General features: G+C 35.7%; 1 protein-coding gene across 1 annotated transcript; it reads right to left on the bottom strand.

Annotated features, from left to right (window-relative positions):
* Positions 1–180: 180 nt before the first annotated feature.
* LOC146141423 (uncharacterized) lies at positions 181–25039 on the bottom strand. Its single transcript, XM_083389887.1, has 4 exons — positions 24944–25039; positions 15998–16406; positions 4922–5109; positions 181–1102 (listed from the first exon to the last, which is right to left on the bottom strand). Exons 1-4 carry the CDS (start codon positions 24950–24952, stop codon positions 497–499), a joined length of 1212 nt encoding a protein of 403 aa, XP_083246013.1. The 5' UTR covers positions 24953–25039; the 3' UTR covers positions 181–496.
* Between the last annotated feature and the right edge of the window lie 2570 nt (positions 25040–27609).

Raw genomic sequence — 27609 nt, 5'->3', positions numbered from 1 at the left:
AGAGCGACGACGATTGGTAAAAGGGTGCGGGAATTCCCCTTAAGCAGTGGTTCTCAACCTTTTGTTCAAGCCTGCAAAGAACTTGGGAGGTTCTAAAAAGCTTGTTGTTGATTTTTTTAAAAAGGAAAAAAGTTGTGACCTCCTATGGATTACTAGCACTAATATGAACTCAAAATTTGCTTTTAGATGAAAACATTTTAAAGATGATGTCATACTTTTGTTTTGAGATAATTCCAATTTTACTTTTTGTTCGATGAAAAGTTATGACCTGCTATGAACTGTTGAAAAAACTTGAAAATTCACTTTTAAATATAAACAATAATGCTGTCATTCTTTAATTTTAAGTAAGCCCCCAAGGTTAAGAACCACTTAGAATAACAATAAAGGCAGAAAATCCCCTAAACCGCAACTGCTGGGGCTACAAATGCTCCCCACATTCAAGCTCGGGGGATGTGATAAGTTGTTGGGGGGCAAAAGGCACACGTCATGAGTGACGTCACTTCATGTAGGGGGCTTCCCGGATCGCGCGGGAGTCGATCACGTGATTTTCGTGGTCCGAGTACCAGAAGTTTGCCTGCATCTGTGGGTGAGCTGGGTGAATCGGGGAATACCCCTGCAAGTCGCGCGCGTACTGGGGGGGAAGCCCGCCGTTCGTCGGTGACGTCATTTCGGATTTCATCGGCGCTACTGATGACGTCATGCTGTGCAGCGGCGTCATCATGTGGTGGTACGGCGAGGTGGTTGCCATGCCGACCTGTTGTTGTTGTTGCTGTTGTGGTGACGTCATCAGTCTGTTAGGGGTCATTTGGGGGTCAGGTTGGGGCGAGGGTTGCTCCTCCCCCGAGTTGGGGGTCCAGGGGTTAGGGGCGGCCCCTAAATTGGCCCCTTCCTGGCTGGGGTCTAGATCTGATGACGTTGCGGTCGGTGGCAGTGACGTAATGAGTGGTGACGTAATAGAGGCGGGTGAGGCGGCTGCGTTGTTGTTGTTGTTGTTCGAGCTGTTGCTTTCTGATGGTGACATCATAGGGTTGTCCTTGTCGTGGATTCCTTGCTTCATCAATTTCTTGCATTTCGATCGACGGTTTTGGAACCAAATCTTAACCTGGAGTGAAAAAAGTATAAGTTTGTTAAAAATAGGCTTCGCATAAATGTGTTTGATATATTTTATGTTAATAGCGTTGATAAATCTAAAGTTTAAAGAAAACTTTCTCATTATAATGTTGTTTTATTGTTTTTGAAGCAAATCTTAACCTGGAAAAAATAAGTTTTATAATGTTTTGATTTTTAAGTTTACGTGTCGGTTACAATAACGTTAAGAAAAAGTTGTATGTTACTAATGTTTTTTTGGTGTTTGAAAATATATAAAAATCTTATCCTAGGATGAAAAGGATGAGTTTAATTTAACATAAATGTATTGCCGTTTATATTTAACTTTAAATTGCCAAATCTTAACCTGCAATAAAATTAAGTTTGATTTTAAAGTTAATATGTTGCTATTATGTATTAAAAATGCAAATTACGCGGATGAATTTCTCACTATAGGAGTGCCTTCTAACTATGTTGGAAATTAATAAAGAGTTATTTGAAACGTTCAAAATGCTTCCTATTTCTGTATAGGCTTTGATATTCTTACTATATGCCTTGGATGAAATTGAAAACCACTCAATAACTGTTTTCGCCTGACCCGCCTGAAGGCTGCAAATCCAGTTTCACAAAAGCTTATACTTTCTAGCGGCTTTTGTCTTATTCGCAACCATTATATAGATATTGGAAAATTGTGCTCGAGTAGGATTCGAACTGCCGACCCTCTAACTTACGATATGGGCTTTGATATTCTTTCTATACAACTTCCAGCCAACATTATGCTCCTAAGTGGATAAGTTTTAAGTTTAATGAAAATTTATCCGAGAATTAAGCTCCAACATTTTCAACTTTAAATCTTTTAACGAGATTTGAAACGAATGCTATCAATTTAAATATAACTTCGATAACTCTCAAGTTAATTGAAAACGTGCGTGGTAACCGTTAACTAACATTAATTTAAAAATGACATTTGTTTTAATGGATAAATTTTGTTGTCTACTTTATTCAAGTTATTTCACAAATTAGTTTTAAATTGATAAGAATATCAAAGCCCATACAGAAGTAGGTTGCATTTTGAATGTTTCGAATAACTCTTTATTCATTTTAAACATCTTATCTAGTTGTCTAAGTCTGTGTATACTCTGAAACAATTTAAAGTGAGAAGGCACTCCTATAGTGAGAAATTCATCCGCGTAATTCGCATTTATAATACATAATAGCAACATATTTACTTTAAAATAAAACTTATAAATTGAATAAAGACTTATTCGAAACTTTCAAAATGCTACCTATACTTGTGTATGAGCTTTGATATTCTTATTACGTCTTACTACAACCTCCAACCATTATGCTACAAAGTTTTAAATTACTTTTAAACAAAAATAAAAAAATAATTACAACATTTAATCTACCCTGAAATAAAACCTGTGGTTTTCATTGAAACAAAATGTTCCCGCGCTAGTTTGGGGGGAGGGGAGGGCCAACGGCGCCTGGCACCGACCTCACAATTAAAAAGCGTCGTGACATTGTTACGTCACGGCGCGCCGCGTTGCCAGGCAACCACGTGGTAATAAGCAGTCGTCGGTAGCGAATCGGTTTCCCGCGGTTCGCCTGCGACTTCAAACGGCGCTGCTTTGCGGAAGCGGTGGATTTGCGGACGGGAGATGTAAAACATGGAACCGACGCTGATTGACATTGCGGATAAACTTGCTTGATCTTTAGTATTACGACTTTAGGGATTTTTTTTATCATTTTTTTAGAGAAATTCGGATTCTAACTACTGTGAATTTTAAAATATATAAAACAAACTTGACATTTTAGCACAGAAATTAATATAGGGAACAACCAGTGATTGACATTGCGGGTAAATTTGCTCGGATGCTCGATTTATACTTTTAACTTCCTTTTTAAACTTTAACGTGACACGATTTAGGGTTTTACGAATTTAAGTGTTTTTCTGCACAGATTTTATGTTAAAATATCAATTTTTTTATTTATTTTAAAATCACAACAGTTTAAATTCGTAGGGACATAAAATCTGTCTGAAAAAACGTTAAAAACACTTAAAACAGTACAACTTACATCTGAGCAAGTTTATATGTTGTCGATTTACTTGACTTTTTGCTTGGTCATCTATATTCAGGCAATATTACCGATCCTTACATAGTGTTCTAAATGTACACAAGGCATTTGTTCAAACCACACGCCTTTATGGGCTGACCTCCTCTGACGAATACTGGCTATTTTGGAGATGTCATTTTGCATGCTGTGTGTTAAAAAGCGCCCTAACTGTTTTAGGTTTAGTTTCTGCACTGCTAAACATTAATGAAAACTGTATTTTCATTACAATATTGCAGAAGTTACCTTTTGGGAAACACAGATATATAACTTTATTGCTGTGATATTTATGAATGGTCAAAGCATTGATCTGCTTTGGAAATATTGTTGACGTCATTATGACGTGTTATTGTTTCAAGGAACTTTTTAGGAGCCGCAATGAATCAGCAAAATAACCTTCTGTCGCAATTAGTTTGGGTTTTGAGATTACGAAGCACAAATCTGTATTTTTTATTTTTATTTTGTAAACGATCTGTATTTTTCTTTAACTTTAACACATGAGTTAAGCCAGATCATTTAAATATGGAAGATAGGCTGGACAAGTCATTAAAATTTTGAGTCTAAATAAACATTACATTGTTAGAACTACTACTCGCGTCTTGTGTTGAATATTGTTTTTTCGTTCTACATTTAACAAAAAAAAAAACGCCATTTTGATTTCTGATCTTTGTCGTTCATCCTAAAAACTCGAACCAAAAATATTGTTGTTTAAAGTCCATTTATGCGTTTGTATTGAATTTAAACTACATTACCATTTCTTAAACAATGGTCGTAAAACAACAACAATATCACAGGAATTTAATTTAAAATCGCCGAAATTAGAGAGGAGGGAAATAGAAGTTATAACTTCACATGAAGTGAATGACAGTCAACAAATGGATTTATGACGTTTAACGAAAATTATCCCATAAAAACTTCCTTTTTTACAATTGTCAAAATCTAGCAACTGAAACTCCAGAATTTTGATTACTATTAGTTAAAATAAAACTTTTAAACTCCAGATAAAATGTATATTTGTGCATTTCTCCTTTCTCTGAAATTGCTAATCGGAAACATTTACGATTTGTGACGCAAAACAGAAAGAGTTTCAACTTTTGACCGACGCAAACTTAAAAGAACTTTCACCATAGTTTCCGTCTGGGACATGAAAGACCATTTCGTGAGAGTTTATATTCGAATAATCCCGCTTCTAATGCTGCCTGATAACCGGATAATACCCCGGGCTTATTGGATTTAACGTATGACGACGCTGCTCGCATGGGATTAAATCTGTCTTGTGAAGTTACATCTTTGATCACGTGACTTCTGAAATCGCGAGGAGTTTGAAAAACTTTTTCTGCTGAATCAGGAGCTTTTAGGTTTCATTTTGTCGTGGTTTAGGACGCTATTCTGGACTAAGTTGGTGTGTTTTAATAATTGAGAAAAAAGTTACCCATTTTAACCCCATTTCCAGCCTTATTTATCCAACTGAGATTGTAAGGCCCAATGTAGCAGCTAGCTGGGCATTGTCACTCAGTTTTACCCATTTCAACCCATTTAGCTCCTTTCAACCACATTTTACTCATTTGAAACTCTTTTTAACCCAGCTGTCTGTGTTTGCCCCTGTGTAGCAGCAAACTAACCCATCTTTTCCATTTTTACCGATTTAAATTCCCTTTTTCACTCATCTTAGCCTCATTTTTAACACCATTTTAACCTTTTTAACCCCCATTTAACCCACCTGAGTTTGTGTAAGCCCGAGTGTAGCAGCCAGCTCAGCTCTTTCAGGGAGCGCCAAATACTGAGTTTGTTGGAATCTTCTGTTCAACGACTGAAGCTGGAGACTCGAGTAAATCGTTCTCGGCTTGCGCATCTTCTTTTTCTTGCCCTTGCTCAGCATGACGTCACCACCCATGACGTGGCTCGTATCTGTGACGCAACAGAATCGAGCGGTGAATTTTTGTAAAAATAAAACTTTAAAGAAAACGTATTAAGTTTAAAGTAAGATTTCTTGTGGCTACGCTGGAAAGTATAGCTTTTTATTGGCAAAAATTCTTTCTGTTTTTTAATTTTTTTAATATTGTAAACTTAGACAAAAGAGGTCTTTGGGATGAAATTTTCTTGTAAAAATTTTCACTTTGGTTAAATGATTGTAAATTTAAAAACACTTTTTTTGGTGAAGATGAAATGATCATTTTTGTAAAATGTTTGTAAAAAATGTGATTAAAGTCGAAACAGAGGCCTAATAATTTTTAGGGTGAGCGCTTTGTAATTTTTGTTGGGAATTTAAGTGTTTATTTGTGTAAATGATTTCAAATTAAAAAAAAAAACTTGGACCTTTGTAACTTCTGTTATAAAGATAAAATTTTCATTTTTGAAAATAATTACCAATTCAAAAAGCATAAAGCAATTTAATAAAGATGGCTCTTTGTAATTTCTGTTGTGAAAATGAAATGCTAATTTGGTAATAAAAAAAAAAAAATTGCAAATGTAAAAAATAACAGCGAAATTAAATAAAACATGACCTTTGCAATTTCTGTTTTTATTTTTGGTAAAATGTTTGTAAAAACTTTAAAAACGGCGCCATTTGAAGAAGGCTCCAGCAGATTATAAAGGCGAGGTGAAACTTGTTTTGGTTCAAATCCCGCATTTCCTTTTCTCGACTTAATTGCCGCTTTATGACAACATAATGACCGCATTGTGACCTTGAACGATCGTCCGGTCTTAAATATCCGTCCGCGCAAAATATCCGCTACTACAGAGTGACAGGCCATTGTTTCGTTGCAACCATGTCGCTACGTAACAGCATTCCGTTCTAGCCGCATTTTGACGTTTTACATTTGGATGTCCTTGACGCTTGAAGGTCACGAGAGCGCTACGACGCGGTTTGGTTGCAATTCGTTCTCTTTTAATCCCCTTTGGCGTTTTTTATGACATGTTCAATTCGGTTAAAAAATGAAAAATTAAAAATCGCGAAAAATTTGGGGAATTGAGTTTGTCTGGCGTCTGTAAAATATGCAAATGTAGAAAATAAATCACTTTTAAGATTTTCCTTAAACAAGTTGGTTAATGCGCTCCGAACACATTAACTGATACAAGTGCGACTAAACGCCTTTTTTAATATGATTTATCTACTTCACATATTAAACTTTATAAATTCATTGTTAAATTAGCATTATACTTTATAAGGATACCCAGTACTCTTACAAAGTTAATTAAAAAATGGGTAAAAATGGTTTACCGGGTTCTATTCCCTACCAAAACAAAAAAACAAAACAGAATTATTTATTTTTTTTGATTCACCTAAAATATACACTTATGTAAAATTCAAAAGAAGGGCGTTTTTACGGGGTTCTACTGCCTAACAAAATAAAAGTTATCAGACCCAAGCGGAATTTTCAATTGACTTAAAATTTACACTTGTGAAAAATGCAACTCACGATGTTACGACGTTTCATTTCTTATCAAAACCAAAAAAAGACTAGAAACCAATCAAAAATTTATTTTTTCGATTTACTTGAAATTTATACTTGTAAAAAAAAAACGGTCGCGATTTAGAACATTTTTACAGCGTTTTATTTCTTATCAAAACACAAAAAATATTAAAAAACAAATCAGAATGTTGTTCGAACTTCTCGCGTCTCCTTTTAAGTGTTTTATTTCAAGATAATTGGCGACTTTTCGAAACCCGATCTCTCGACACGCGATACATCGCGACGGCCTTATGACATCATAGAGGGAACAGATCTTATCGAATGTCGTTCCATTCCGCTTTTATCGCGCGCGCTCGACAATGACATTTGTGACGTTTTCGCCTGGGCGTCCATTGTCACGACACAATCAAATCGATTGTCTCCGCGAAATGTCTGCTTTTTGTTTTTTTAACCGCTTAATGTTTCGGGGCGTTTTTATTTCGGGGCGAATTTCAATCAAAAAGTGACGTTTTCTTTTCTTTTTTTGGGGGGGGGTGGGGATTTAAAAGCGATGCAAATCTTGGAACGCTTTCCGTTGACCTGCTTTTACCGAATTTTGTTCAACTTGTTTTTAATTTGAGGTGGAAAAAATAAATGCAGCGGTTTAAAGTTTGAAATGAATAACTTTAAAATATATGCCCAATAAATGAAATTATTTTAACAGCTCAGAAGTAAGTAACATATTTTGAACGGTTTTAATATCCATTCTACGTCCAACTACAACCTCCAACCATTATACTTCTTATATGTATTCAGTTTATTGCAAAATAAAGAGCTGAAAACAGGGCATAACGGCTAGAGGTTGTAGTTAGACATAGAATGAATATCAAAGCCCATACAGACAGAAGTAGGAAGCATTTTATACGTTACAAATAACTCTTTATTCGTTTTAGAAATCATATTAACTTCTGTATAGGCTTTGACAAGTATTTATTTTTGCGTTCAATAAAATTGCGCAACTTCGAAATTTCGCCATTCGTGTACCCCGACACAAAAAGAAAAATGTTCAAAATACAATAATTCCAGCCGAATAACGTTCCCGTCGAAATACTCTGTCGTGACTGAGGTTGTAATTGGATCTTTCTTGGCGCAGATGAAAGCCGCCTTTCCTCCATTACGTTCCTTATTGATTTCAGCGATAAGAAGCCTCGCTCTTTCGCCCAAGAACTCGCTTCGCGTGCAAAAAGCGATTTACATGGCCCGCAGGGGTTCGGCGAAAGTGCATATTAAGCCCTCCCCCACATACCTGTCTAACCTGGCCCTACTTGCCTTGTAATTGTTTGTTTAACACGCCCTGCCAGTGGCCGCTCGTTTTTTATCGCGCCGCGAAATCTGCAAAATGTCACCGACTTTGAAACAAGAAAGCGTCGCGAAAACCTTCATCAAGAAACCGAAAAATATTCCGCCGGGTTTCGAGATTCGATTTCCCGCAGAATTTTAACCAGGAGTCAATGTGTGCAAGTTTGTTTTTTGGTGATATTGATTGATTGAGATTGATGCTAAGGAACTAAAGGTTCAGCTTTCGACTCCCTTTAGGCTCTCAGCGCTAATTTAAGCCCAAAAAGTTTCAATTGTTTAGCGTGTTTACACCTTTCGGCTGCTATGTTGGTGTTCAAAGAAATCGCCGGTGTTTATGTTGGCTTTGTCTTGGGTGAAACAGTTAAAAGTGCGATTCCAACGGAGCGTTAAAGTCTGTTTGGCGACAAACTTTGTCACTTCCGTGTGGGCTTCATAGTAGAAACTTTGTGCCGTTTTAAAGACTGTTTAAAAGTTCTTCGAAAAAGCGAAATAATTAAATCAAACGGAGTATTAGCTAGGTATGGTCGAGGTTGGAAATATGAGCCTAAAATGTCGACTGGCATAAAATTACATAATTAAAAAAAATGGCACGCTTTCCAACCTGCAGTCAATTAACCTTCACTCGTTTTTATCACACTTATTTGTTTTCAGTAGTATCGGACGAGTATCGATACTTGGCATCAGGTGTAGACCCGATATTATCAGGCATTACTAGCTACGACAAAATTAGAAAAAAAGTTTTTTTTTTAAATTAGTTGGTGCGTGGACAGAAAAGATTGAAAAGCACTGACTTTGGCAGTTGCAAAATGTATCTATATTTTATGAGCCTACCATATCAAAATCCTCCATAAGGGTTCTTAAATTGGTATAAACTTTTCATATCAATATATATAAATTCTCTTCAACGGTGAACTTAAAAAAAATTAAACTTTTTTGTTTTGTTTTAATGCATTTAAAGCCGCTTTACCGTAGGTTTTCCAGAAACCCCTAACCCCTATATTTCTCCAAAACCACCCCCTAGAACCCTGAAAACACCCCCCCCCCCAACAGGGTGTGTAAACTGTTATAAATTGATATTGTATATATATATATATGTATAAAAATTATCTTTAAAAATGAATTCCAAGGTAAAAAGTCAGAAACAGTTAATGCTACTTTACCGTCAAGCGAGGTTCTACGACCCACACCCCCCTAGAACCCCCCAAACTACCCCCCCCCCCCCCCCAGGGTGCGTAAATATGCGCCCGTCACTTGAAAGCGTCGCGCGGTTCCTTTGACAAGCGAGCGTGAAAACAAAAGGCGCCGCGCCAATATTTACCGAATAATTCTAGAATTCGACGCCCGCGCCATTGTGACGACATTGTGCTCTCGAGTGTGACGTAACAGTCAGTCACCTTTGAGGGGATTAATAAAAAAAATCGGCAACATTTCTGGCGCTGTGAGTCATGGGAGCACCCAGTTATGCGATGTGACCCCTAAATCACCCCTTTAACCCCATAAATAACCCCAAAACACAATAAAAGAAGAAACGGATTCTTCCTATACTTGACATTTGCTTGATTTTGGCATAAAAATAGGTTTCACTTGAAAAAAATGGTTTACGTGAATTTTTTTAAAGAAGAAACGGGTATCTACTTGTTATTTGCTTGATTTCTGCCTAAAAAATGTTTTACTTAAATTTTTTAACTGCTCTGGCAAAACAAATAGTTTTTGCACTAAACAAATGGTTTCAGTTAACTTTTTGCCCCCTACAAGTTTTCCCCAAGAGCTGACTTTAATAAGAAATCAAGTTTTAGCTGCCTTGGTATTTCAATTTGAGTGTTTAAAAAAAATGGCATCATTTAATAGTTTCAGTTATTTAATGCGGCCCCAAACTTACCCCGAACCCAAACTTACCCCGAACCCCAACTTACCCCCAAACCCCAACGGACTTGATAAAAATGTTGGTGGCCTTACTCTGTTATAATTTTGTAGGTTTTACGTAAATTTTAAGCCCATGAAGTTACCTGTACCTTCTATAGTCAAAAAAATAACGAACTATTTTTCGTCGTACATTTCAAACCCACAAACTTGTTGAGGGACAATTTGATATATGGTTGATTTACCAGCTGATGCTGTTGGTTAGAGCTTGGTGCAAAATAAATTGACGAAAAAAATAACTATTACGAGGAGGGACAACTAGAATAATATGCCCCAGTTATTACATCACAATTTAGTTGTTTGTTTGCCCCCAAAACATACAAAACCTGGGATTAAAGCCAAACAAAGGGAACAATTAAACCTTCTAAAACTGGCTACGTCACAATCGTTTCTCGAACGCGGGCGCATTGTTATGCCGACCTTGCGAAAACAGCCTTCCCGGGGTGTGTTTTGCCCCCGAAAACCCCGTTAGTTTAACATTTTGAGTACGCCATTGGCGCCAAAGCTTCTGGCTTCGTTGGTGGCCTCACAATGCGCATTGTGACGGAACAATCGTGGCCGTCACGCTTCGGCGATTGTGCAAACTTTGCTAATGCATCACGTGGCCGCATCTGGTTTCCTGTGAAGCAACAATCAACACTATGACGTCACACACACAGGTCGGTGCCCTGGGGCACAACGACAGTTGCTTGGCAACGAAGGCTGCGCAGTGGCGTTGTGCGCAGCGCAGGTGGCAATTAAACCGGAATAATTGCAAGTGCGCCCGGATAACGCTCTTGTCCGTCAAATAATCGGCCTCTGTGACGTTTCAAACGGTCATTGCTTACATTATTTCGGCTCCGGTGGAGCGGAAGGGTCCTGACCCCCCCCCCCACACGCGCCCCTAACCCCCCTAAAACCCCACAACCCTCCCTGAAGCTTTGAAGTCGCTCTGTTTGACTTGCTCAGGGGCGTAAAGACGTGCTTTGTGACATCACAGAGCTTAATTAAAAGCAGCGCGCGCGTGCGTTCGAGAATTAAGTGCTCTGAACCGCGGGAGAACACCTGCCGTCTCTAAAACGCGGCGCGCGTCTCAAAATTTCCCGATTTTTCTGCAAACTTCGGCTTGAAACACTCTCGGCAACTTTCAACACACTACTCCTTATTCGGTAACAATGGGCCGCTCGCGGTTTTGCGAGTTTTTTTGCTGTTTATCATTAAAAACGTTGAAGGGATTTAACAGCGATTTTTTTAAGTTTTGTTTAGCAAATGCTAAACTGAAAAAAAAAAACGTTTTGTTTTTTGTTTTTTATGATTCGTGATGTTTCAATGACTTTCAGACACTGTTTCTTTGTTTTATTGGATAAATGTCATGAATTATTATTAATTGGGTCTACAATGCAGCCACCAGAATGGAATAAAAAATGATTCACACTTAAAAATTATTTGAGATTGAATCTGGCTTCTAAGGTTTTTCCCTCTTAGCAATGATTTTGCAAACATTCTTACAAAATTTTGTTAAAAATTATTTGGATTCTCACTTGAGACTGTTTGCTGCATTATATTGAAACCTAAATGATAGGAAATAAGACTTTAGACTTTTCTATCCTTTTCAAAGTCAGTCATTTTCTAAGATTTTAAGAAAAATGTTTTTTGGCAAATTAGATTTATCTTAACATCTTAGAAAATGACTTTAAAGAGGACTGAAAGGGTTAAACAATATTTGCTCCATTTTGAAGTCATTGTCGTCGTTCAAATGCATGGGCAAGGAGATAAATTGTTTATAAACATTTAGTTTGCAACTAAATGTAAGAATTCTTAACTTTATCACATTTGTTTTCCTTTGCTAACCCAAAGACTTAAGTATTCTTAACAAATTGCTTAGTTTTATGCGAACGCTGAAGTCGCATATTTACATTAAAACACACAAACTAATAGTGACATCATAATGTCAAAACAATCGATAACGCGAAGACGTTCCAAATGTACTTGAGGCTTGTTTGAGTTTGCGTGGTTTAAATATGTGGGTGGGTGTCGTCATAAAGCCCGTTGTCGGTGTAATAATTGCCTTCGTACAACGCAGATATACGTGGAAGGAATTGGCAAAAGGTTAGAAATGTGAAAGTTAAATGACCGAATTCCACTGAAAAGTAATAGAGCGTAATCAAACCGCTTTGACAATTAAAAATAAATTTGACCCAGTGATTAAATTCGACAAAAAATATTTAATGAACCTTTTATTAGCAAAACAGTTATTTAGAAATAATACATATAAAAGATAAAAGATAATTTTTAAACAGGGTTATTCTACTTTCAAAACCAAAATAACTTTTTAATAAAGTGTATTTTGTCTGTTATCGCTGAAAACAACGATTGTTTTTTACTTTAAGTAAAATGTCCGACATTTTATATCCAGTTCGCCACGCCAGGCTTTAAAATCTAAGGTTTCAAGTTTCAATTAAATTAAAGCCTCTCTAATGGAAAGAAACGAGACACCTTAGTAATAAAACGACAAGAAAGTTGTCGAGCTCAAGTGGAATTCCTAACCACTGGCCAACGCCACTCTTGTCGACTTTATATGAATGTGTTCTCATATGTCCGTGCAATGTTAAGTCATTGTGGTTTGCTGCAGTTTGTAATTATGGCTGGACTGGGCGTACACAAATGTACCTGTGTTAATTTTGATTGTTTATGACTGTTAATTTAGATTTCAAATTTAAATTATAGTTTTGTTGTTTAATGTGATTGTGACTGATTTCTATTGTTGTTAAGAAGAGCTGAAATTATTTTTAATTCAAAAGTTGTCATTATTTAATTTAAAAAACGCAAAGCGACAAACTTTTTTAATATATCTGCTGTCTACAAGAGCTCAATTATTTAACAAAACAAGTTTTTTAATAAAATTAACAAAAAATCATAAAGTTCTGTCAACAAAGGCAGAGGTGTAAATGATTTAAATCCTTAAATAGCGTAATTCTATTTTCCTAACAAGCAAAAATTATAAAATATATCTTTTGAACTTATTTTTAAGGTTGTTTGTTCAGGAAAATAGAATTAATTGTAAAACTTCAAAAATAATTATCGATTTCCGCAAAATAGTCCAACCGACAACTTTCTTAATCTGTGTACACACAATAGACCTAATTCGGTACGCGTGCCTGGAAATAATTACAACAACAAAGCGTACTGTGACGTAACAATCGACGACAAAGGTGTGATAGAGATTTAATTGTTGACGCAACAATGCAAATCCGATTGTGGTCAAGTGCTCGGATCAATTACAGAAAATAAATCATGGCCTTGGATTTTGCAGCAATTACTGAATTAAAGCGATTTTTACCGCTTGCTCTACGATTTTATGGCGGTTTTATTGTAAAACTAAACCTAGCAAAGATATTTTTAGCTATTTATTTTAAATTTAGCAATTAACAGTTCTTAAAGGGATGTACTTTAATTTAAATTTAAAAGTTACAAACCTATTAGCAGGACTAAAAATAATTGTTTTGCCGCTTTCTCTACAATTTTATAGCGATTTTTTACAGAAACTAAACCTATCAAAGATATTTTCGTTGAAAACAATTACATTTAGAATTAGTTATTCTTGAAGTGTTGTACATTAATTAAAAATTAAAAGCTAGAAAGCACTTGCAGCACTTAAAATCTTTTTTTTGCAAGTTTGTTATTAATTTGATATTTCTAAATTAACTTTTTTTTAAATAATTTTAATTTACTAGTTAACGTAAATATTTATAAAATCAGTTTGTATAAAAATTAATTTTTTAATTTAAAATAAAAGGCAATACTTATTCCGCGCGTAACGAACCCAATTTTTTTTAAGTTTTGTTAAATTTAATATTTCTGCATTTTGTTTTATCTAAAAATTATTAATTTAATCATTTTTGCAAATCAGTGTGAAAAAGCAGCCCGTAAAAAAATCCACAGCGAACGAAACATAATCTTCAAGTTTCCTCATTACCAGCTCACAAGCGAGCTATTATTACGTCACACAGGGCGGTTTATTACAACAAAATGGCGTCGCTCTACAGTTGCGTGACAATGGAAAGCGGATGCGGTCCCTATGACAACGATTGTGACATAAATAATTAAAGAAGGTGTGATGTGCTGGTTCTGTGAGGAAACTCAATGTATGATGAGACTTTTCGGTTGGAAGTTGTTTTTTTGCCAAGATCTTCTTAATTGTGGGTTGCATTGGTAAATAACATGAATTTTTTAAACCATTTTTTTTGTTTTTTGAACAAGTATTTGTCCGTTGGTTTAAAGTATCACATAAAAGTGTTTTTTTGCCAAATTTATCTGTGGTAATTTTCTCCAAGTTTACTTGTTTTAGTTCCTCAATTTTACTTGTGTTAATTTTCTGAAAATGTACAGGTATTTGAAAATATCAAAGTTCAACAATTTTTAATCTATTTCTTGCGAGCCAACACAAACAAATAAGTTTTGTGTTTCGTTAAAAAAAGTGGTGATTTTAACTTGAAACTTTATCTGAATTGGAATCTTAATTTGCAAGATGCTAAAAAAAAAATCTGAAACTTATTTTCACACAAAGAGATGAAAACAACTTTAAAAATAGCACGATTACAGAACTTGTAAGTTTTGTAACTTTAATTGGTTTTAAAGGTTAAAAGTTTGAAATTTTGGCAACTTTTTCCGTGACATTACGTATTTAAGCCTTTGTTAAAGTGATTCTAGAAGGCATTGTTACTGAAAAAAGACACAAAAAACAGTTGAAAGGCAGCGTTTGGAATATTCCTAACTTTTAAATGGTTTCTGAAAGTTTGAAGTTTGTTGTTTGGTGACGTCACGTATTTATCCATTGTTAATATGATTTGTTCTTTAAAACATCAAATAGTTAAAACGCATTTTTTGAAGTATTCCTAAATTTTACTGTTTTTTTTATTGTTTACGCAAGTTTTTACTTTTCTGCGCAAACATCACTTGGCCTCTTTGATCGCGCGGGAAACTTTCATATTCGATCCATTGTTAAAGTAATTCTAGAATGCATTGTTCTCATTGATGTGGCGTCGCGCTTCGATGATCATAACTCCAGGAAAGCGTGGGAACGCGGATGAAATTTTAATGCCCCCCTCAATTTGCCCCCTTCCCGTACCTACGTCACACTGCGGTATTGTAACGCAAAAATCAACCAATTTCGAAAAAACTTGGCGTAAATTCAAAATACAATATTCGCCTGTTACGTCACAAGGAGTCAGAGGTTGTAGAATATATTCGATTGTTAAAACAAACTTTGTGTCGCGTGTCGCGCTAGAACAATAATCAAGCGTCGCATGTCGCGTGCGTTGTGTCGCTGACTCAACATTCCAGAATTGTAAATCGCGATCGTGACTCAAAGTAACTTTATAGCGAAATCGCGTTCGGCATTGTTACGTCACTGACACGTGCGTTGAGTTCGAGATAAAGTGTCGAGATTTCAACTTTCGCGCCCGTCTTTGTTGCGTCATCAAGTTTTAGCAAATTAAACGTCGCGAATCATGCTGTGTGACGTCACAAACGTCGGAGGAAATTAAATCAAGTTGTCAAGAAAGATTGATCGATATAGGATGAACCACTTGGGTGCTAATTATTTGTTGCAGCAAAGTTGTCCGGATTTTCACCGGAGCCACAAAAAATGATTTCTAGTGCAACTGGGAAAAAAAGTACAAAAATTGTAAATTGCACAGGTTGTGCGGATTTTACGAAAAGGCACAAAATGCGTGGGCCAAGATTTTTGGGACAACTGGGAAAGTGTAAATCACTCGTGCAGAAATTGTGTGTGAGACTGAAATTTCGGAAAGGGCTTTTTAATATTGACAACGCCTTATTCTGAAAAGTGAAACCAAGTAATAAAATAATTGGAAAAATTGGATGTTTTATTCAAACGATGAAGTTCTTAGGGATCTCAACTATCTGTTGGGGGGGAGGCGAACAAAACTAATTTGTTGAACGGTATTAATAATAAATTTGGGATAATTTCTGCAAACAATTTAAAAACAGCAAAAAATTAAAACAAAAATCCGCAATAAAAAAAAAACAGGAGAAAGTAAAAAACAAAAATACAGCAGTTTCGCGATCCTCAAGACAGGCGCTTATTATCGCGTCACACCAACCTACTATTACGTCACAGTTACCTTGGTGCAAAACAGCGTCCCCGATGCTCTGGCAGTTCTGGTACTGGTTCATCAGGCCGCCGTAGCCCGAATGGCCCGTGGGACCGTAGGCCGACGAGAACCCATGGAACCCCCCGGTTCCGGCGCCAAGGGGGGGCGGGGGCGGCGCCGAGTAGGCCGAAGTTGCCGCTTGCATTCCATGGGGGTGGTGGTTGGATATAGGGGAAGCCCCGGACGCGACTGACGCAACAGAAGAAATGCCCGGGTGCCCCCCTGAAGGGGCGTAGGGGGAGGGGTAACTGGAACCGGGCATACCGTAGTTGGTTCCAGGGCTTGCGAAGCTGGAGGGGCCCCGGGAACTGGCGAGGTAGCCTGAAGCTGCTGCCGGCTCATAGCTGTAACCGTACGTGCTCATTTGACTTTCAGCGTGCTGAAAAATAAAATGAGGTTCTTTGATTAATTTGTTGTTTTAAATTTGTAAGTTTTCGTTTTGACCATGCTAAAAAATTTAAAGTTATTTTGAAGTGCTTTAAAATTCATTTAAATACATTAAATATTGAATTAAATTTACAACCGTACGTGCTCATTTCACTTTCAGTGTGCTAAAAAAGTAAGATAACATTTTTTAAAGATTTGTTTCAAGGAATATGGTTTCATTTTTATCTTTTAAAAGTTCGCTTTGTAGCAACAAACAAATAAACAGTTTAAAAGAAGTGATTGGGGGTTGTACTGCTTTTAAAAGTATTTAAAATACCTAATTAAAAAACAGCAAGTTAACTTTTAATGTAACAAAATCACTTAAAAATAGGATGCAAAAATAGGATGTGACTCGAATAAAAATGTGTTTCAATGACCAGGACTTAAATTTTATGTTTTGTTTGACCTTTCAATTTTTGATTGAAAACCTTTATTCAATCTTAATAGATCCAACCATATAAAATTACTACATTCGGCGACCCAACCTATTCAAACGGCCGCCCAATTTAGGATGAAAACGCATTGCTTAAGAAAAACTGGAATGCACAATTCAAAGACTTAGCTCGCTAAACACAATAAGCCATATATTGCTTTGCCTAATTGTTTTGCAGTAATTGTGGCCAATAACCCTAAAAAAACAGCAAAAGAATGAGGCAAGGCTAACGCGCCCAAACCACTTCAAGTTAATTCCACGTTGCTTGTTGATAACGTTTCGACAAAACCACAAAATTAGCGCCCCGCAATTTCCAACTTCCAGACGCTACCGGCCCTGTAATTGTCCGCTTCCACGCGCTTACCGACCTTGTAATTTGCGCCCGCTGAGCACCAATCAAATTACACCTTTTTAATCACGAAGAGATTTTAAACAGGAAACTACGATTGTGACAAAACAAGTGCGAATTCAAATCAAAACATTGGCTTGTTAAGGCTTGAAGTTTATTTTAACCTTTAATTTATGTAAGGTGGTACTTTTTTGCTGAAACTGAAGTTTGTAACGATGACGCGATTTTATGAGATTTTAAGTTTTTTTGGTTTCCTAATTTGCAATACTTTTGAGTTTTTCGGGTATTTTTCTTAGTTTTAACAAAAATTCTTTACCTTTCTAAAAAGACTTGTCAAGTCAAGTCCCTTGTTCAGAAGACTTGGCTTGAGTCAAGCTAAGTCTTTGACTTAAGTCATCACACTATTTTAGAGTAACGTTTTAAGTTATTATTAAACATTATACTAGTAAGGTATGTGTTCGTTGTAAATAATTGGACATTGGTATTAATTTATTGGTAAAAAAATATTTGGCTAAAAAATTCATTTGGCACCTCTTCAAAATCAAATTTTTGAGACAACTCTTACCTTAATTATTAGGTTTAACTCGATTATGCGAAGGTTATTAGAACATTAAAAGTTGAAGCTGTCATTAACTTTTGCCGTGACGGAATTTGAACTGATCAATAGGTCGAAAATTTTCATATTTTTGCTCGATTTCGAACATTGAACGTGATTTAAACGTAGAATGAATATCGAGCCCATGCAGAAGTAGACTGTATATTTTGACCATTTCAAATAATTCATATTTAATAAAATGCTACCTACTTCTGATTGGCAAAATGGTTTTCAAAATTTTGAAAATAAACTTTTTTAAAGATAGATTTGAATACCGTCGATTTTTCTTTTCTTTTGGTATTACCACTCACGTATTTTTTTGAATGGCATGGTTGAAAGTTGTATTATAAAGGTCCACAAATAGCCAGACGACTTTATGTGAAAATTCTAATAATGCAACGATATGCATTATTAACGACGTATTCGTTTGGAGTAAAACAGTCTGGAATTAATAAAAAAAAACCTGAACGAGTATAGTTAGCCTTGTTTGAACGTTTTCAAAAAATCTTTATTCATTTTAATTTCCAGCGTTAAAAATATTCCTAATTTTATAATTTGTTAAGTTTTCGTTTGAAGGTTGAACATGTTGAAAAACTAGAGTTTTAGTGATTTCTTTGTTCGGGTCCGAAATATAAGGTCAACTGGTTGGTTATAAGTTCTATGTGATTCAAAAAAGAAGTTTTTATCACTGTCAAACGTGGAGCGGCCACGAAAAATGGGGTATTCAGTCATTTCTAGAACACTTAAACAGAACAAAAAAAAAACTGAAAACAGAGAAATGTGTTAAAATTTTTGTTTGGTTGAGATTTTAAACCTATTCGTCTACAACGCGCTTGAGTTAGCTTAGACCAGCGGTTCTCAACCAGTGGGCCATGACTCACTGGTGGGCCATAAGAACATTTGAGGTGGGCCACAGACCAATTGAAAAAAGCTAGATATTTAATTTCACAGGAATAATGGCTTGGGGAGGAATAAAAAGGAATGTAAATTTATTGTTCATTCACAAGGTTCTCACTAATGCACGGTTGAATAAATATCCCGTTTTGAAATATGTCCTGCTGTGTTTTGTTCTAAACCTATTTCACGTTTTTTTCTTTCTTAAAAATACTATTGGGCCACAGAATTTTTTTGCAACGTAAATGGGCCACGAAAAAAAAAAGGTTGAGAACCACTGGCATAGTTGCAAATAAAAAAGTAACTTTATTAAAAATCTTTTGCGCTTTAGTTCGCCGTGCGTTGCTCAACGTGTCCCGACCTTCTCGTGACGGAATGTCTCCGTGACGCCGGAAACTCACCGAACGTCTCCGTATAATTAGCACGTGCGTCGTGTCACGTCGTTCCTCGCATCCTACTTAAGCTCCAACTGGATGAGAGCGGCGTAAGTGTGGGAATCTGCTTCACATAGGAACGGAGACATTTGCGCGCGGCCCGCTGCCCCCCTGTGTTCAGTGGCGCCCCCCTGATGTACCGACACGGATTAGTGGCGTGTACGGACCCGGATTTAGCGGGGAGTGAATATTAAAAACACGGAAATATTGGTTTTGTTGTTATGTTGTTGTTCAGCAAAAAAAAATTTTTTAACAGCTGAAATTGACTTTTGTATCCAGTTTATTAATAAAATAAAAAACTCAAGTTATAATATCAAAAGTGAAATTACGGACATAAAACTCAAGTATATATATGGGCTGAAAACATATTTTCGAGCCATATCTTGTGTTTTTTATTTAATCTCATGTACATAGCCGGGTTTAGCTCGAATTAAGGACACAATAAATAAATAATAATAATTTTGTAAAAATAATAATGAAAACCTCTTTTTCCTAGTTATAATGAATCAAACATGAAGTTTTTATTGCATTGTACTAAGAGGTTTCACCCTGAACACGCGACTTGAATAGGTTTCCGAAACGTTAGAGAAGTTTGTGTTGAAAAGTGGACTTTAGCGAAACTTTATCGTCGGTTAAATTTCTTGTAAATCGACACCACGATCTTTCATATCAATTTATCCCCGGCTCCTGATTGGTCAGCTCGGTCACGTGGTCCCGAGGGGGTCAGGGGTCAAAGTGTCCCTAGCGCGGGCGTGTGGCATTATGACCTCATAAAGGCCTTGTCGCAAAAACATCGGAAGTGCAATTCGACACTCGTTCCTAACTGCATTGTTACGTCACTATAGCGAGCGCGCGCGCGCGAAAAGCTAGGGAGCATTTATTGATAAGATCAGCTGATGTGCATCGCGCGTTCGCTTGTCACATCATCAAAGGACCATTGTGACGCGAAGGGCCTTTGTTTATTTGTTTTTCCGTGTTGTATATTGTTCTTCCGCGCGCTAATGTTCTTCCGCGAGCTTTTTTAAGAGCGCGCGCGATTTTTACGACTCGCCGCCAACCCGGTCAGCACGCGACCACCCAGCGCCATTGTTCTACTATTGTTTGCAAACAATTACAAGCGACGTAAACAATGGTCGGGCGTCTCGTCAAGCAACTTTCGTTCCAAGTCGTTAAAATGTTCTTTGATCCTCCCAAGTTTTAAAATAGTTGTTTCCTTTAGTTCTTTTCGCTAAGTTTCACACATTTTTGTATATTTTTAATCTTTCTACTTTTAAAATCACTGTTTTTAAAAAAAATAGAACTAGAAATCAGTTCTAATGTCATTTCTACCCCAAAATTCAGACATTTTTACATTTTACTCGAAAAATCTTTTTTTGATCCTTCCAAATTCTAAAATCGTTGTTTTTTTTACCAAAATACAACTAAAAATCACTTCTAACGTCAGTTTTACATGAAAGTCCACATATTTTTGTATTATACCTATTTTTCGAATGTTTTCTATTTTAAAAACACTTTTTTGATCTTTCTACTTTAAATTTGATGTTTTATTCACCCAGTTTCACTAATTTGGTGTTTTTTTCGCCCAATTTGGTGTTTTATTCACCCAATGTAACTAAAAAGTCAGTTATTAAGTGGGTATTCACGAAAAATCACATATTTTTGTAGTTTTAGGTAAAGGGTTATGCTTGGCCTGCTTATGAAATCGGTGGTTTTAGCCGGCACAACTCAAAAATCCGTTGTAAAGAAGGTTTTGCATCTAGTTTAAGCAAAAAATTTATTTTTATAACCCGACTTTTTAATCCCAAAAGGGAGCCTTATAAATATTTTAGAGTGAATATTTTTTAAATCGTTTACCAAAATGACCTTTTAACTGAAAACTCATTTTTTAAATATTTTAAAAGTCCTTTATTTATTTCAAAGAGTTGGTTCAAAACTCTATTATGAGCATATTGTCCCAGCCAATTGAAATAATATTTTTTGTGGCAATATTTTAAAGATCAAAAAGAACTCTATGTTTGCCCCAACTTGAGATTTTTTAAAAGTGATAACCACGTCGTACTTTGAACTGCTTCGGGCGGCTTTGGAAGATAAGGGAAGATATTGTTACACTTGCTCCAAATATCGAAACAGGAGAAATATTTTGTTGTCCATATATTTTTGTACACAACGTTTCGGACGAGTTTTAGAGATACTTTAAAAGTTAGTTTTTCTGATCTTGTATATACAGTTATTCAAAGTAATCCAATTTATTAAAATCCATTTTTTTAAACATTATCTCTGATTTCTTATTTCCAAGAGATTTACAAGCACAACTATTGGCGACTCTTTAAGATACATTGAAAATGAGTTTTGCAAAGTTAAAACTTTACCAATTTTCCAAAAAAATTCAGTTTTGAAATGTAAAAACATTTTTTCAATCTCTACCCATTTTTTTCTTCCAATTACTAAAAAAATAATTCGATTTTTAAAATACTTAAAAAAACTCGCTTCATAATATTACCAAGAGTCTCAGCCCATTCAGTGAGTTTTAAAGATATATTAAGTGTTTTTCTGTTGGTTCCGCCCTTCGGCCAAGTGTGAGTTTTTGCGATTTTAAATATTCTTTAAGTTTTTCAAAAATCTTCGAAAATAAGATATTTTTCTTTTAAAATATTAAAAAAAAATCCCGCTTTATGACTGACAACGAGCACTGGCGTCTTTTAAAGATACTTTGAGTGTTTTTCTACTGGTGCCGCCCTTCCATCGTACTTGTGTTGCGCCCTCGGGTCACAGCTTATCTCCCGTGTTCTGATGTTGACATGACAAGCCATTGTGACACCACAGACCGCCTCGCGCCGCCTTTGAACGCAAAAAAGCGTCGCGGGGCATTGTTGCAACGAGCACGTGCGCGCTTCGACGCAATTTGACATGTTTTTTTGTTGTTTTTTTAAATTTTTTTTGATTATTTTCCGAAATTACATTAGTCGAAATTGTGATGATTTCAATAAAATAATAAAGCCACAATATTTGGTAAAATCAACTTTTTTAACTTTTGTTTTTATAAATTATTATGGTTTTAGTACTTTTATTGAAATAAAATAAAACCTTATATTGTGTTTCCAAAATAAGGTGAAAATCGCTTTAAAATAATGATTGTTCTCAAAAGTTTTATTGATATGATACAAAAAGCGAAATGTTTTGTACATTTCTACAATTGTAAAAAAAAAAGAATTCTGAGGCAAAATTTTTTTATGACGTTGAAACATAATGGTTCAAAACCTGATGCTCTATGCCAATATATTTATCTTAACTTTGAAAGGTAATTTAAAAAATTGCTTTTCGGACAGCTTTACAGCAGTTTTCCAAAATAAGAATAAAATATGTGTGTGACTAAAATTAGATTTAGAGTTACACAAAATTCTTAAAAGTTTTTGAAATATTTTTTAAAGTCGTAAAACAAAATAAAATTTCAAACCAATTAAAATACACTTTACTCAAAATATGGTTCAAATTTCATAAAAAACAAGCCTCAACCTTCTTTGTTCAAAAGATAAAAAACAAGCGCAATAAAGGCTTCGCTCTTATCTCGCCGAGCCCTCAAGGTGAAATATTGCTTTGAAGGTCGCAGAAGATATAAAGTGACGCGATATCGAGTTTCAATTGTGAGGTGACAATGCCCTGTGGTCATTGAAAAGTCAATGTGCTTTCTACTGCGATGTTTGGCGCCAAATTGTGGCTTTTATCGCACGAAAGCAACTTTACTTGCCAGTTATTTTCACTTATGCATTGTTTTGTGGTCTCTTGCATTTATTTTTGTGTTAAATTCGTTTTTTTTGTTGAAGCAACTTCCATTTAAAGCAGAAGTGGAAAAATGTAGTTAAACCATCATGCTTCACAGTATTTGTTTTTCAATAAAATGCGCTTTCGTAAAAAAAGTAAAATATTGTTATACGCTACAATTGTTTAACAGATGGTGATACAAGTGCGTATGGAAAAATCTTTATTAAGAAGAAGTCCATTTATTCAAGGCGTTATAACGTTAACATCAATAATTTAAAACTCCACAAAAGTTTCTGTAACTTTTTATTTTTTTGTTAAAAAACATTACAACATTACAACCCTGACTTATTATTCAAAAACGTAATATGCTTAGTTATGTTATATTTTACCAGATATTCATGCGCATTAACCGAATAGACCACGATAAGGAAAAAATATATTTCCAGTTTTTTTATTTTGGAGTTGATCGTTTAATGGTTTCTAATTAAATAAAACAACGCAAACCGGTGAAATAAAAACAAAAAATCTCGCGTCTAATCACGTTGCCCAGTAATTAAACTGTGTCTGTGATGTCACAATCATTAACAATCGTTTAGGAAGCTTTCCATTGTTGAGGACAATGGGCGTCGGAAGCGCGATAATTACGCGCAAAGTTTTGACAAGAAATTAACGCGATTTTATCTTCGAATCGAACAGATGTCATTCTCTCGGCGCACAGACGCGATTTTGACGTAACAATTGGCTAACAATGCTCCCGCCCTTGTCACAACAATGCCCGATTGTCAGTTCGCATTCTCGAAGCAGGCCATTGTTTTTCTAACTACTTTCGACGAAAAACCTTGTTGTTTCTTTCCATTAGAAACACCGCTGTATTGTTACGTCACTTGCAGCGAGAATGATATTGGCACGCATGAGTGGTAACGTTGTAATTGCTGAGGTCTGATTGGCCGGTTTAATTGAATTGCACTTGACTCTGTAATATGTGTGGTGTCCTATTGTGGTCGCATCAAAACACACAGCAAGATGGTTGGTACTTATGCGCAAATTCGTGGTTTGTATGAAATATAAACCTTGTTTAGATATGAGAATATTGGCTGGATGTTTGTAGTGGAAATATCAAAACCCATAGAAGTAGGTGGTTATTTGAACCTTGCGAATATCTGTTTATTCATTTTGAAGATGGTGCCGAGATGTTACCCATACTTTCTAAGTGGGCTTTAATTTTTGTACTTCATTCATATAAAATTCTTATTTTGTAACTTTATAGTGATTTATTATTTATTCTTTTAAATAAATCGCAGTTTGTAAATTTTTTCAATCGAAAGCGCAAATCGCACAATGATCGTTTAGGCGCATTTTTTGATTTACCATTAGTTGCAATTTTATTTTTAAAATACGTTTTTTTTTACTCCAATAAATTACAGTTTGTAGCTTTATAAGGCGCACACTAATCTGCAAAAAAACTTACCAACTATTTTTACCCTATGATGAAACAACAAGACCACACGGTTTGAAAGCGCGGCGCACAGGTAAATTTCCCCCAAATGGCGCATTTCGACCAAAAACCACCGAATGTTATCGCAGTTAGAGACGCAAAGAAAACGTGCATTAAAAACAGAGGTGCCTGGGTATTATTAGGCGCAGCGCGAACCGGCTATTTTCGATATTAACCTTCGGCCGTGCTCAAATGAGAAAAGTTGCCCAGCATTGATACGATCTACAGACGTTCATGACTTCCCGCTATCGTATCTATATGACTAACCGCTTCGACGAGGAAACTTTGGTGATTTCGTCTCTGATTTTAAAACACAACAACCCACTCTATATCTCTATATGACGTCACAATACGAGATACTAATATTCAGAGCTTTTCAGCAACTAAAAAACAATTGTTTAAACTTTTTTTTGTCGCTATATTTTTTGCAACTATAAACCGCCTGAATCTTCCTTAATAGAACTTTGGCGTTTAAATATGACGCAACAGTGTGTATTGTTTAGCTTTATGAAGTAACAATTATTGTCTTACCATGACCATGCCCGCTCCTGTTGAAATATTTCTCGATTTTTTTCCCGCAAAGTTGTGAATTTTCTTCTTTTCCGACGAGTATTTTGCTGGGAACCTCAGAAGTTAAATTGTTCAAACTTGATTAAGTCGAATTAGTTTAATAAAAACTCAACTGTGAAAAACACACAAAAAATAAATAATTAAATCATAACATCAAATTAATTTAATTTAAAATAATTTTTTTTAGCATGTGTTTAGTCAATTTTTCCGGCAAATATTTTTTTAAGAAACGCACCGTTTCGATAACCTAGACAGGAATCTTCATCAGGGCAATAATATTGTAATTATCATTAAAGAACTAAAATATTGCCGGAAGAACAATTTTGCAATTAATACAATGCCTGACAGCAACAGTATATTCGTTTGTTATATTACTTCGTTTAACTTGTGAAGAAAACTAACCAGTGTAAGGTTGTTAAACTGTAAATGGAGGTAACTGCTGTGTAAAGTAGTTCGCTAAACATTATTCTATATAACACACCTGGTGTGAAATTCCAGCCTTACAAACTGCTAGCCCACAGCTAGTTGTACCTACCAGTCGAACCCCAATTTTGCCCCAAACACCCATTCTTCCAATATGGCCGATCACTTCACAAAATGGCCGCCAATACACCACTATAACTAGCAGTATCATATAAAACGTTTTTTTTTTCAGGTTATTTTTGTAAAAATTAGTTTCAGAATTCTTTACAAGACAAGGCTATATTTAATTCGATAATTACTTTTTAAAAAGTATTACTTTATTGGGTAAAAACATGCTAAATGGGTTTCTGGCGGTAAATCAGTCAAAATTTTGCGGGTTAGGTTTTAAACTCAATCTCACTGCTTTTAAAAATATCTGTTAACTTTCTACTTCGGCCGTTGTTTTACGGGGATTAGTGCGGAGTCGGTGTAGTGTGCGAAAGTTAGAATTAAATCGCCAGACGTCGAGAAATGTGGTCGTCTCTTCACAAAGTTGACAGCCAGCAATTACCAGATATGCACCTGCTGCTGTACGCAATGCCTCCGCCCATTGTGACGAAACTACGCTACTGTGACCTAACAAACGATCACAAACATTTATATTGATACAGCATTTTAGTAACTGAAAGTAACTTCAATGTAACCTATTGTAGCTGAAGTTTTGTAACTTAAGGTTATAGTTATAATGGAAAGATTCTGCTCGGTATAACTGTGATGCTAAAATGCCGCAGTTCTATTTTTTCGTTGCGAGAAAAGTTATAATTTTTAAACACAAAGCATTTCGATCAACAGAAGAATTTGAATGAAAAACAACTTAATGTTGTCATAGTTTGGTTTAAAATATGTCCAATCTACACGTTTTAAATGTAACTTTAGCCAAATGTTACCCCTTATATACGGCCATTTTATGCGCAATATTTACGCGATGGTACATTTTCAACCGAAAATTGTCAACGCTGCAAATAGTGATACTTTAAACATCATTTTTTTATGTAGTTTTCACCATAATTAATCGTTTAACCTTCGTTGTTTTCATACAATGGTTGATGTCGTTTTAATCTATTTAAATTAGGCAATATTAAAGCTCATTAACACGATTAACTATATACAACTCTTGGAAATGACATGTCGTATAGTTTTACAATATTCATTGGATAGCATCAATAATAAAATATCCTACTAAGCTAAACACCATTTAATTACGCCGAATTGAATAGTAATTTTGCAGCAAGATTACCTGTTCAATTTACAATATATTAAACTCAGCTTTCACATAAGCTATTGTCTTGTGTTTTTTGAACAGTTTCTGGCTTCAAGTTCTTTTTAAAACAGCAAATCATAATTTTGCACGGCGCTAAGGCTAAAATATCGATTTCCCACTCGGGTTTACACATATCACCTTAAAGCGCTTCTCAAAATCAATCCAACCATCCCATAATCAACTTTCAATTCCACTAAAGCTAATTTCCAAATCTGGCCCGGTAAGATCTTGGCCGGGGGGCGGGTGTAGGATGTAGCGATGTAATTACATCTTTCGACTGACCTGTCGCTTCCTACAAGCTCACAGCACTGGAGAGAAGCTCTCAGTCGCCCTGTCGTTCTTTCGCTGACTGCCTTCTACCTGCATTTAGCCCGGGGCTGGCTGTGTGCGATGAAACGCGCCGCTGACTTGTGCTTATTTATCTTTCCTACTCCAGCCCTCGCTTTTAAATCCTTCTGCCGCCTTCAAACGCCAGAGTATCGGGTTTTATTCCCTTCCCTGCTGTCACTTTCGCTCTGTTTTTTTGCGCTTTTTTGACGGCTCTCTGTGTGTTTTTTGTTGAAAGTCTAAAAACCTTGGAAATTCACATTATATGTAAAAAATGATGTGTTTTTTTGGAAAAATGAGAAAAGTTTTTGGACCGTTATTTTCACTCTGATTTTCGTTTTTGAAGGCTAAATGTTGAAAATGAATAGCGTTATTTTAAACTTCCAAAATGCTTCCTACTTCTGTATGGGTTTGATATTCTTTCTACGTCTAACTACAACATCCAACCATTATGCTCTGAAAGGTGTATGGTTTTTGTGCAAACTTTATTTTTTACGCAGTAGGATTATCAAAGCCCATACAGAAGTAGGTAGCATTTTTAACGTTTCGAATAACCCTTTATTTCTTCTCAACTAAA

The sequence above is a fragment of the Ascidiella aspersa genome, chromosome 5, assembly GCF_963924565.1.
Source record: "Ascidiella aspersa chromosome 5, kaAscAspe10.2, whole genome shotgun sequence".
Classification (NCBI taxonomy): domain Eukaryota; kingdom Metazoa; phylum Chordata; class Ascidiacea; order Phlebobranchia; family Ascidiidae; genus Ascidiella; species Ascidiella aspersa.
The sequence above is the reverse complement of the archived record's forward strand: the minus strand, read 5'-3'. Positions and strand labels throughout refer to the sequence as shown.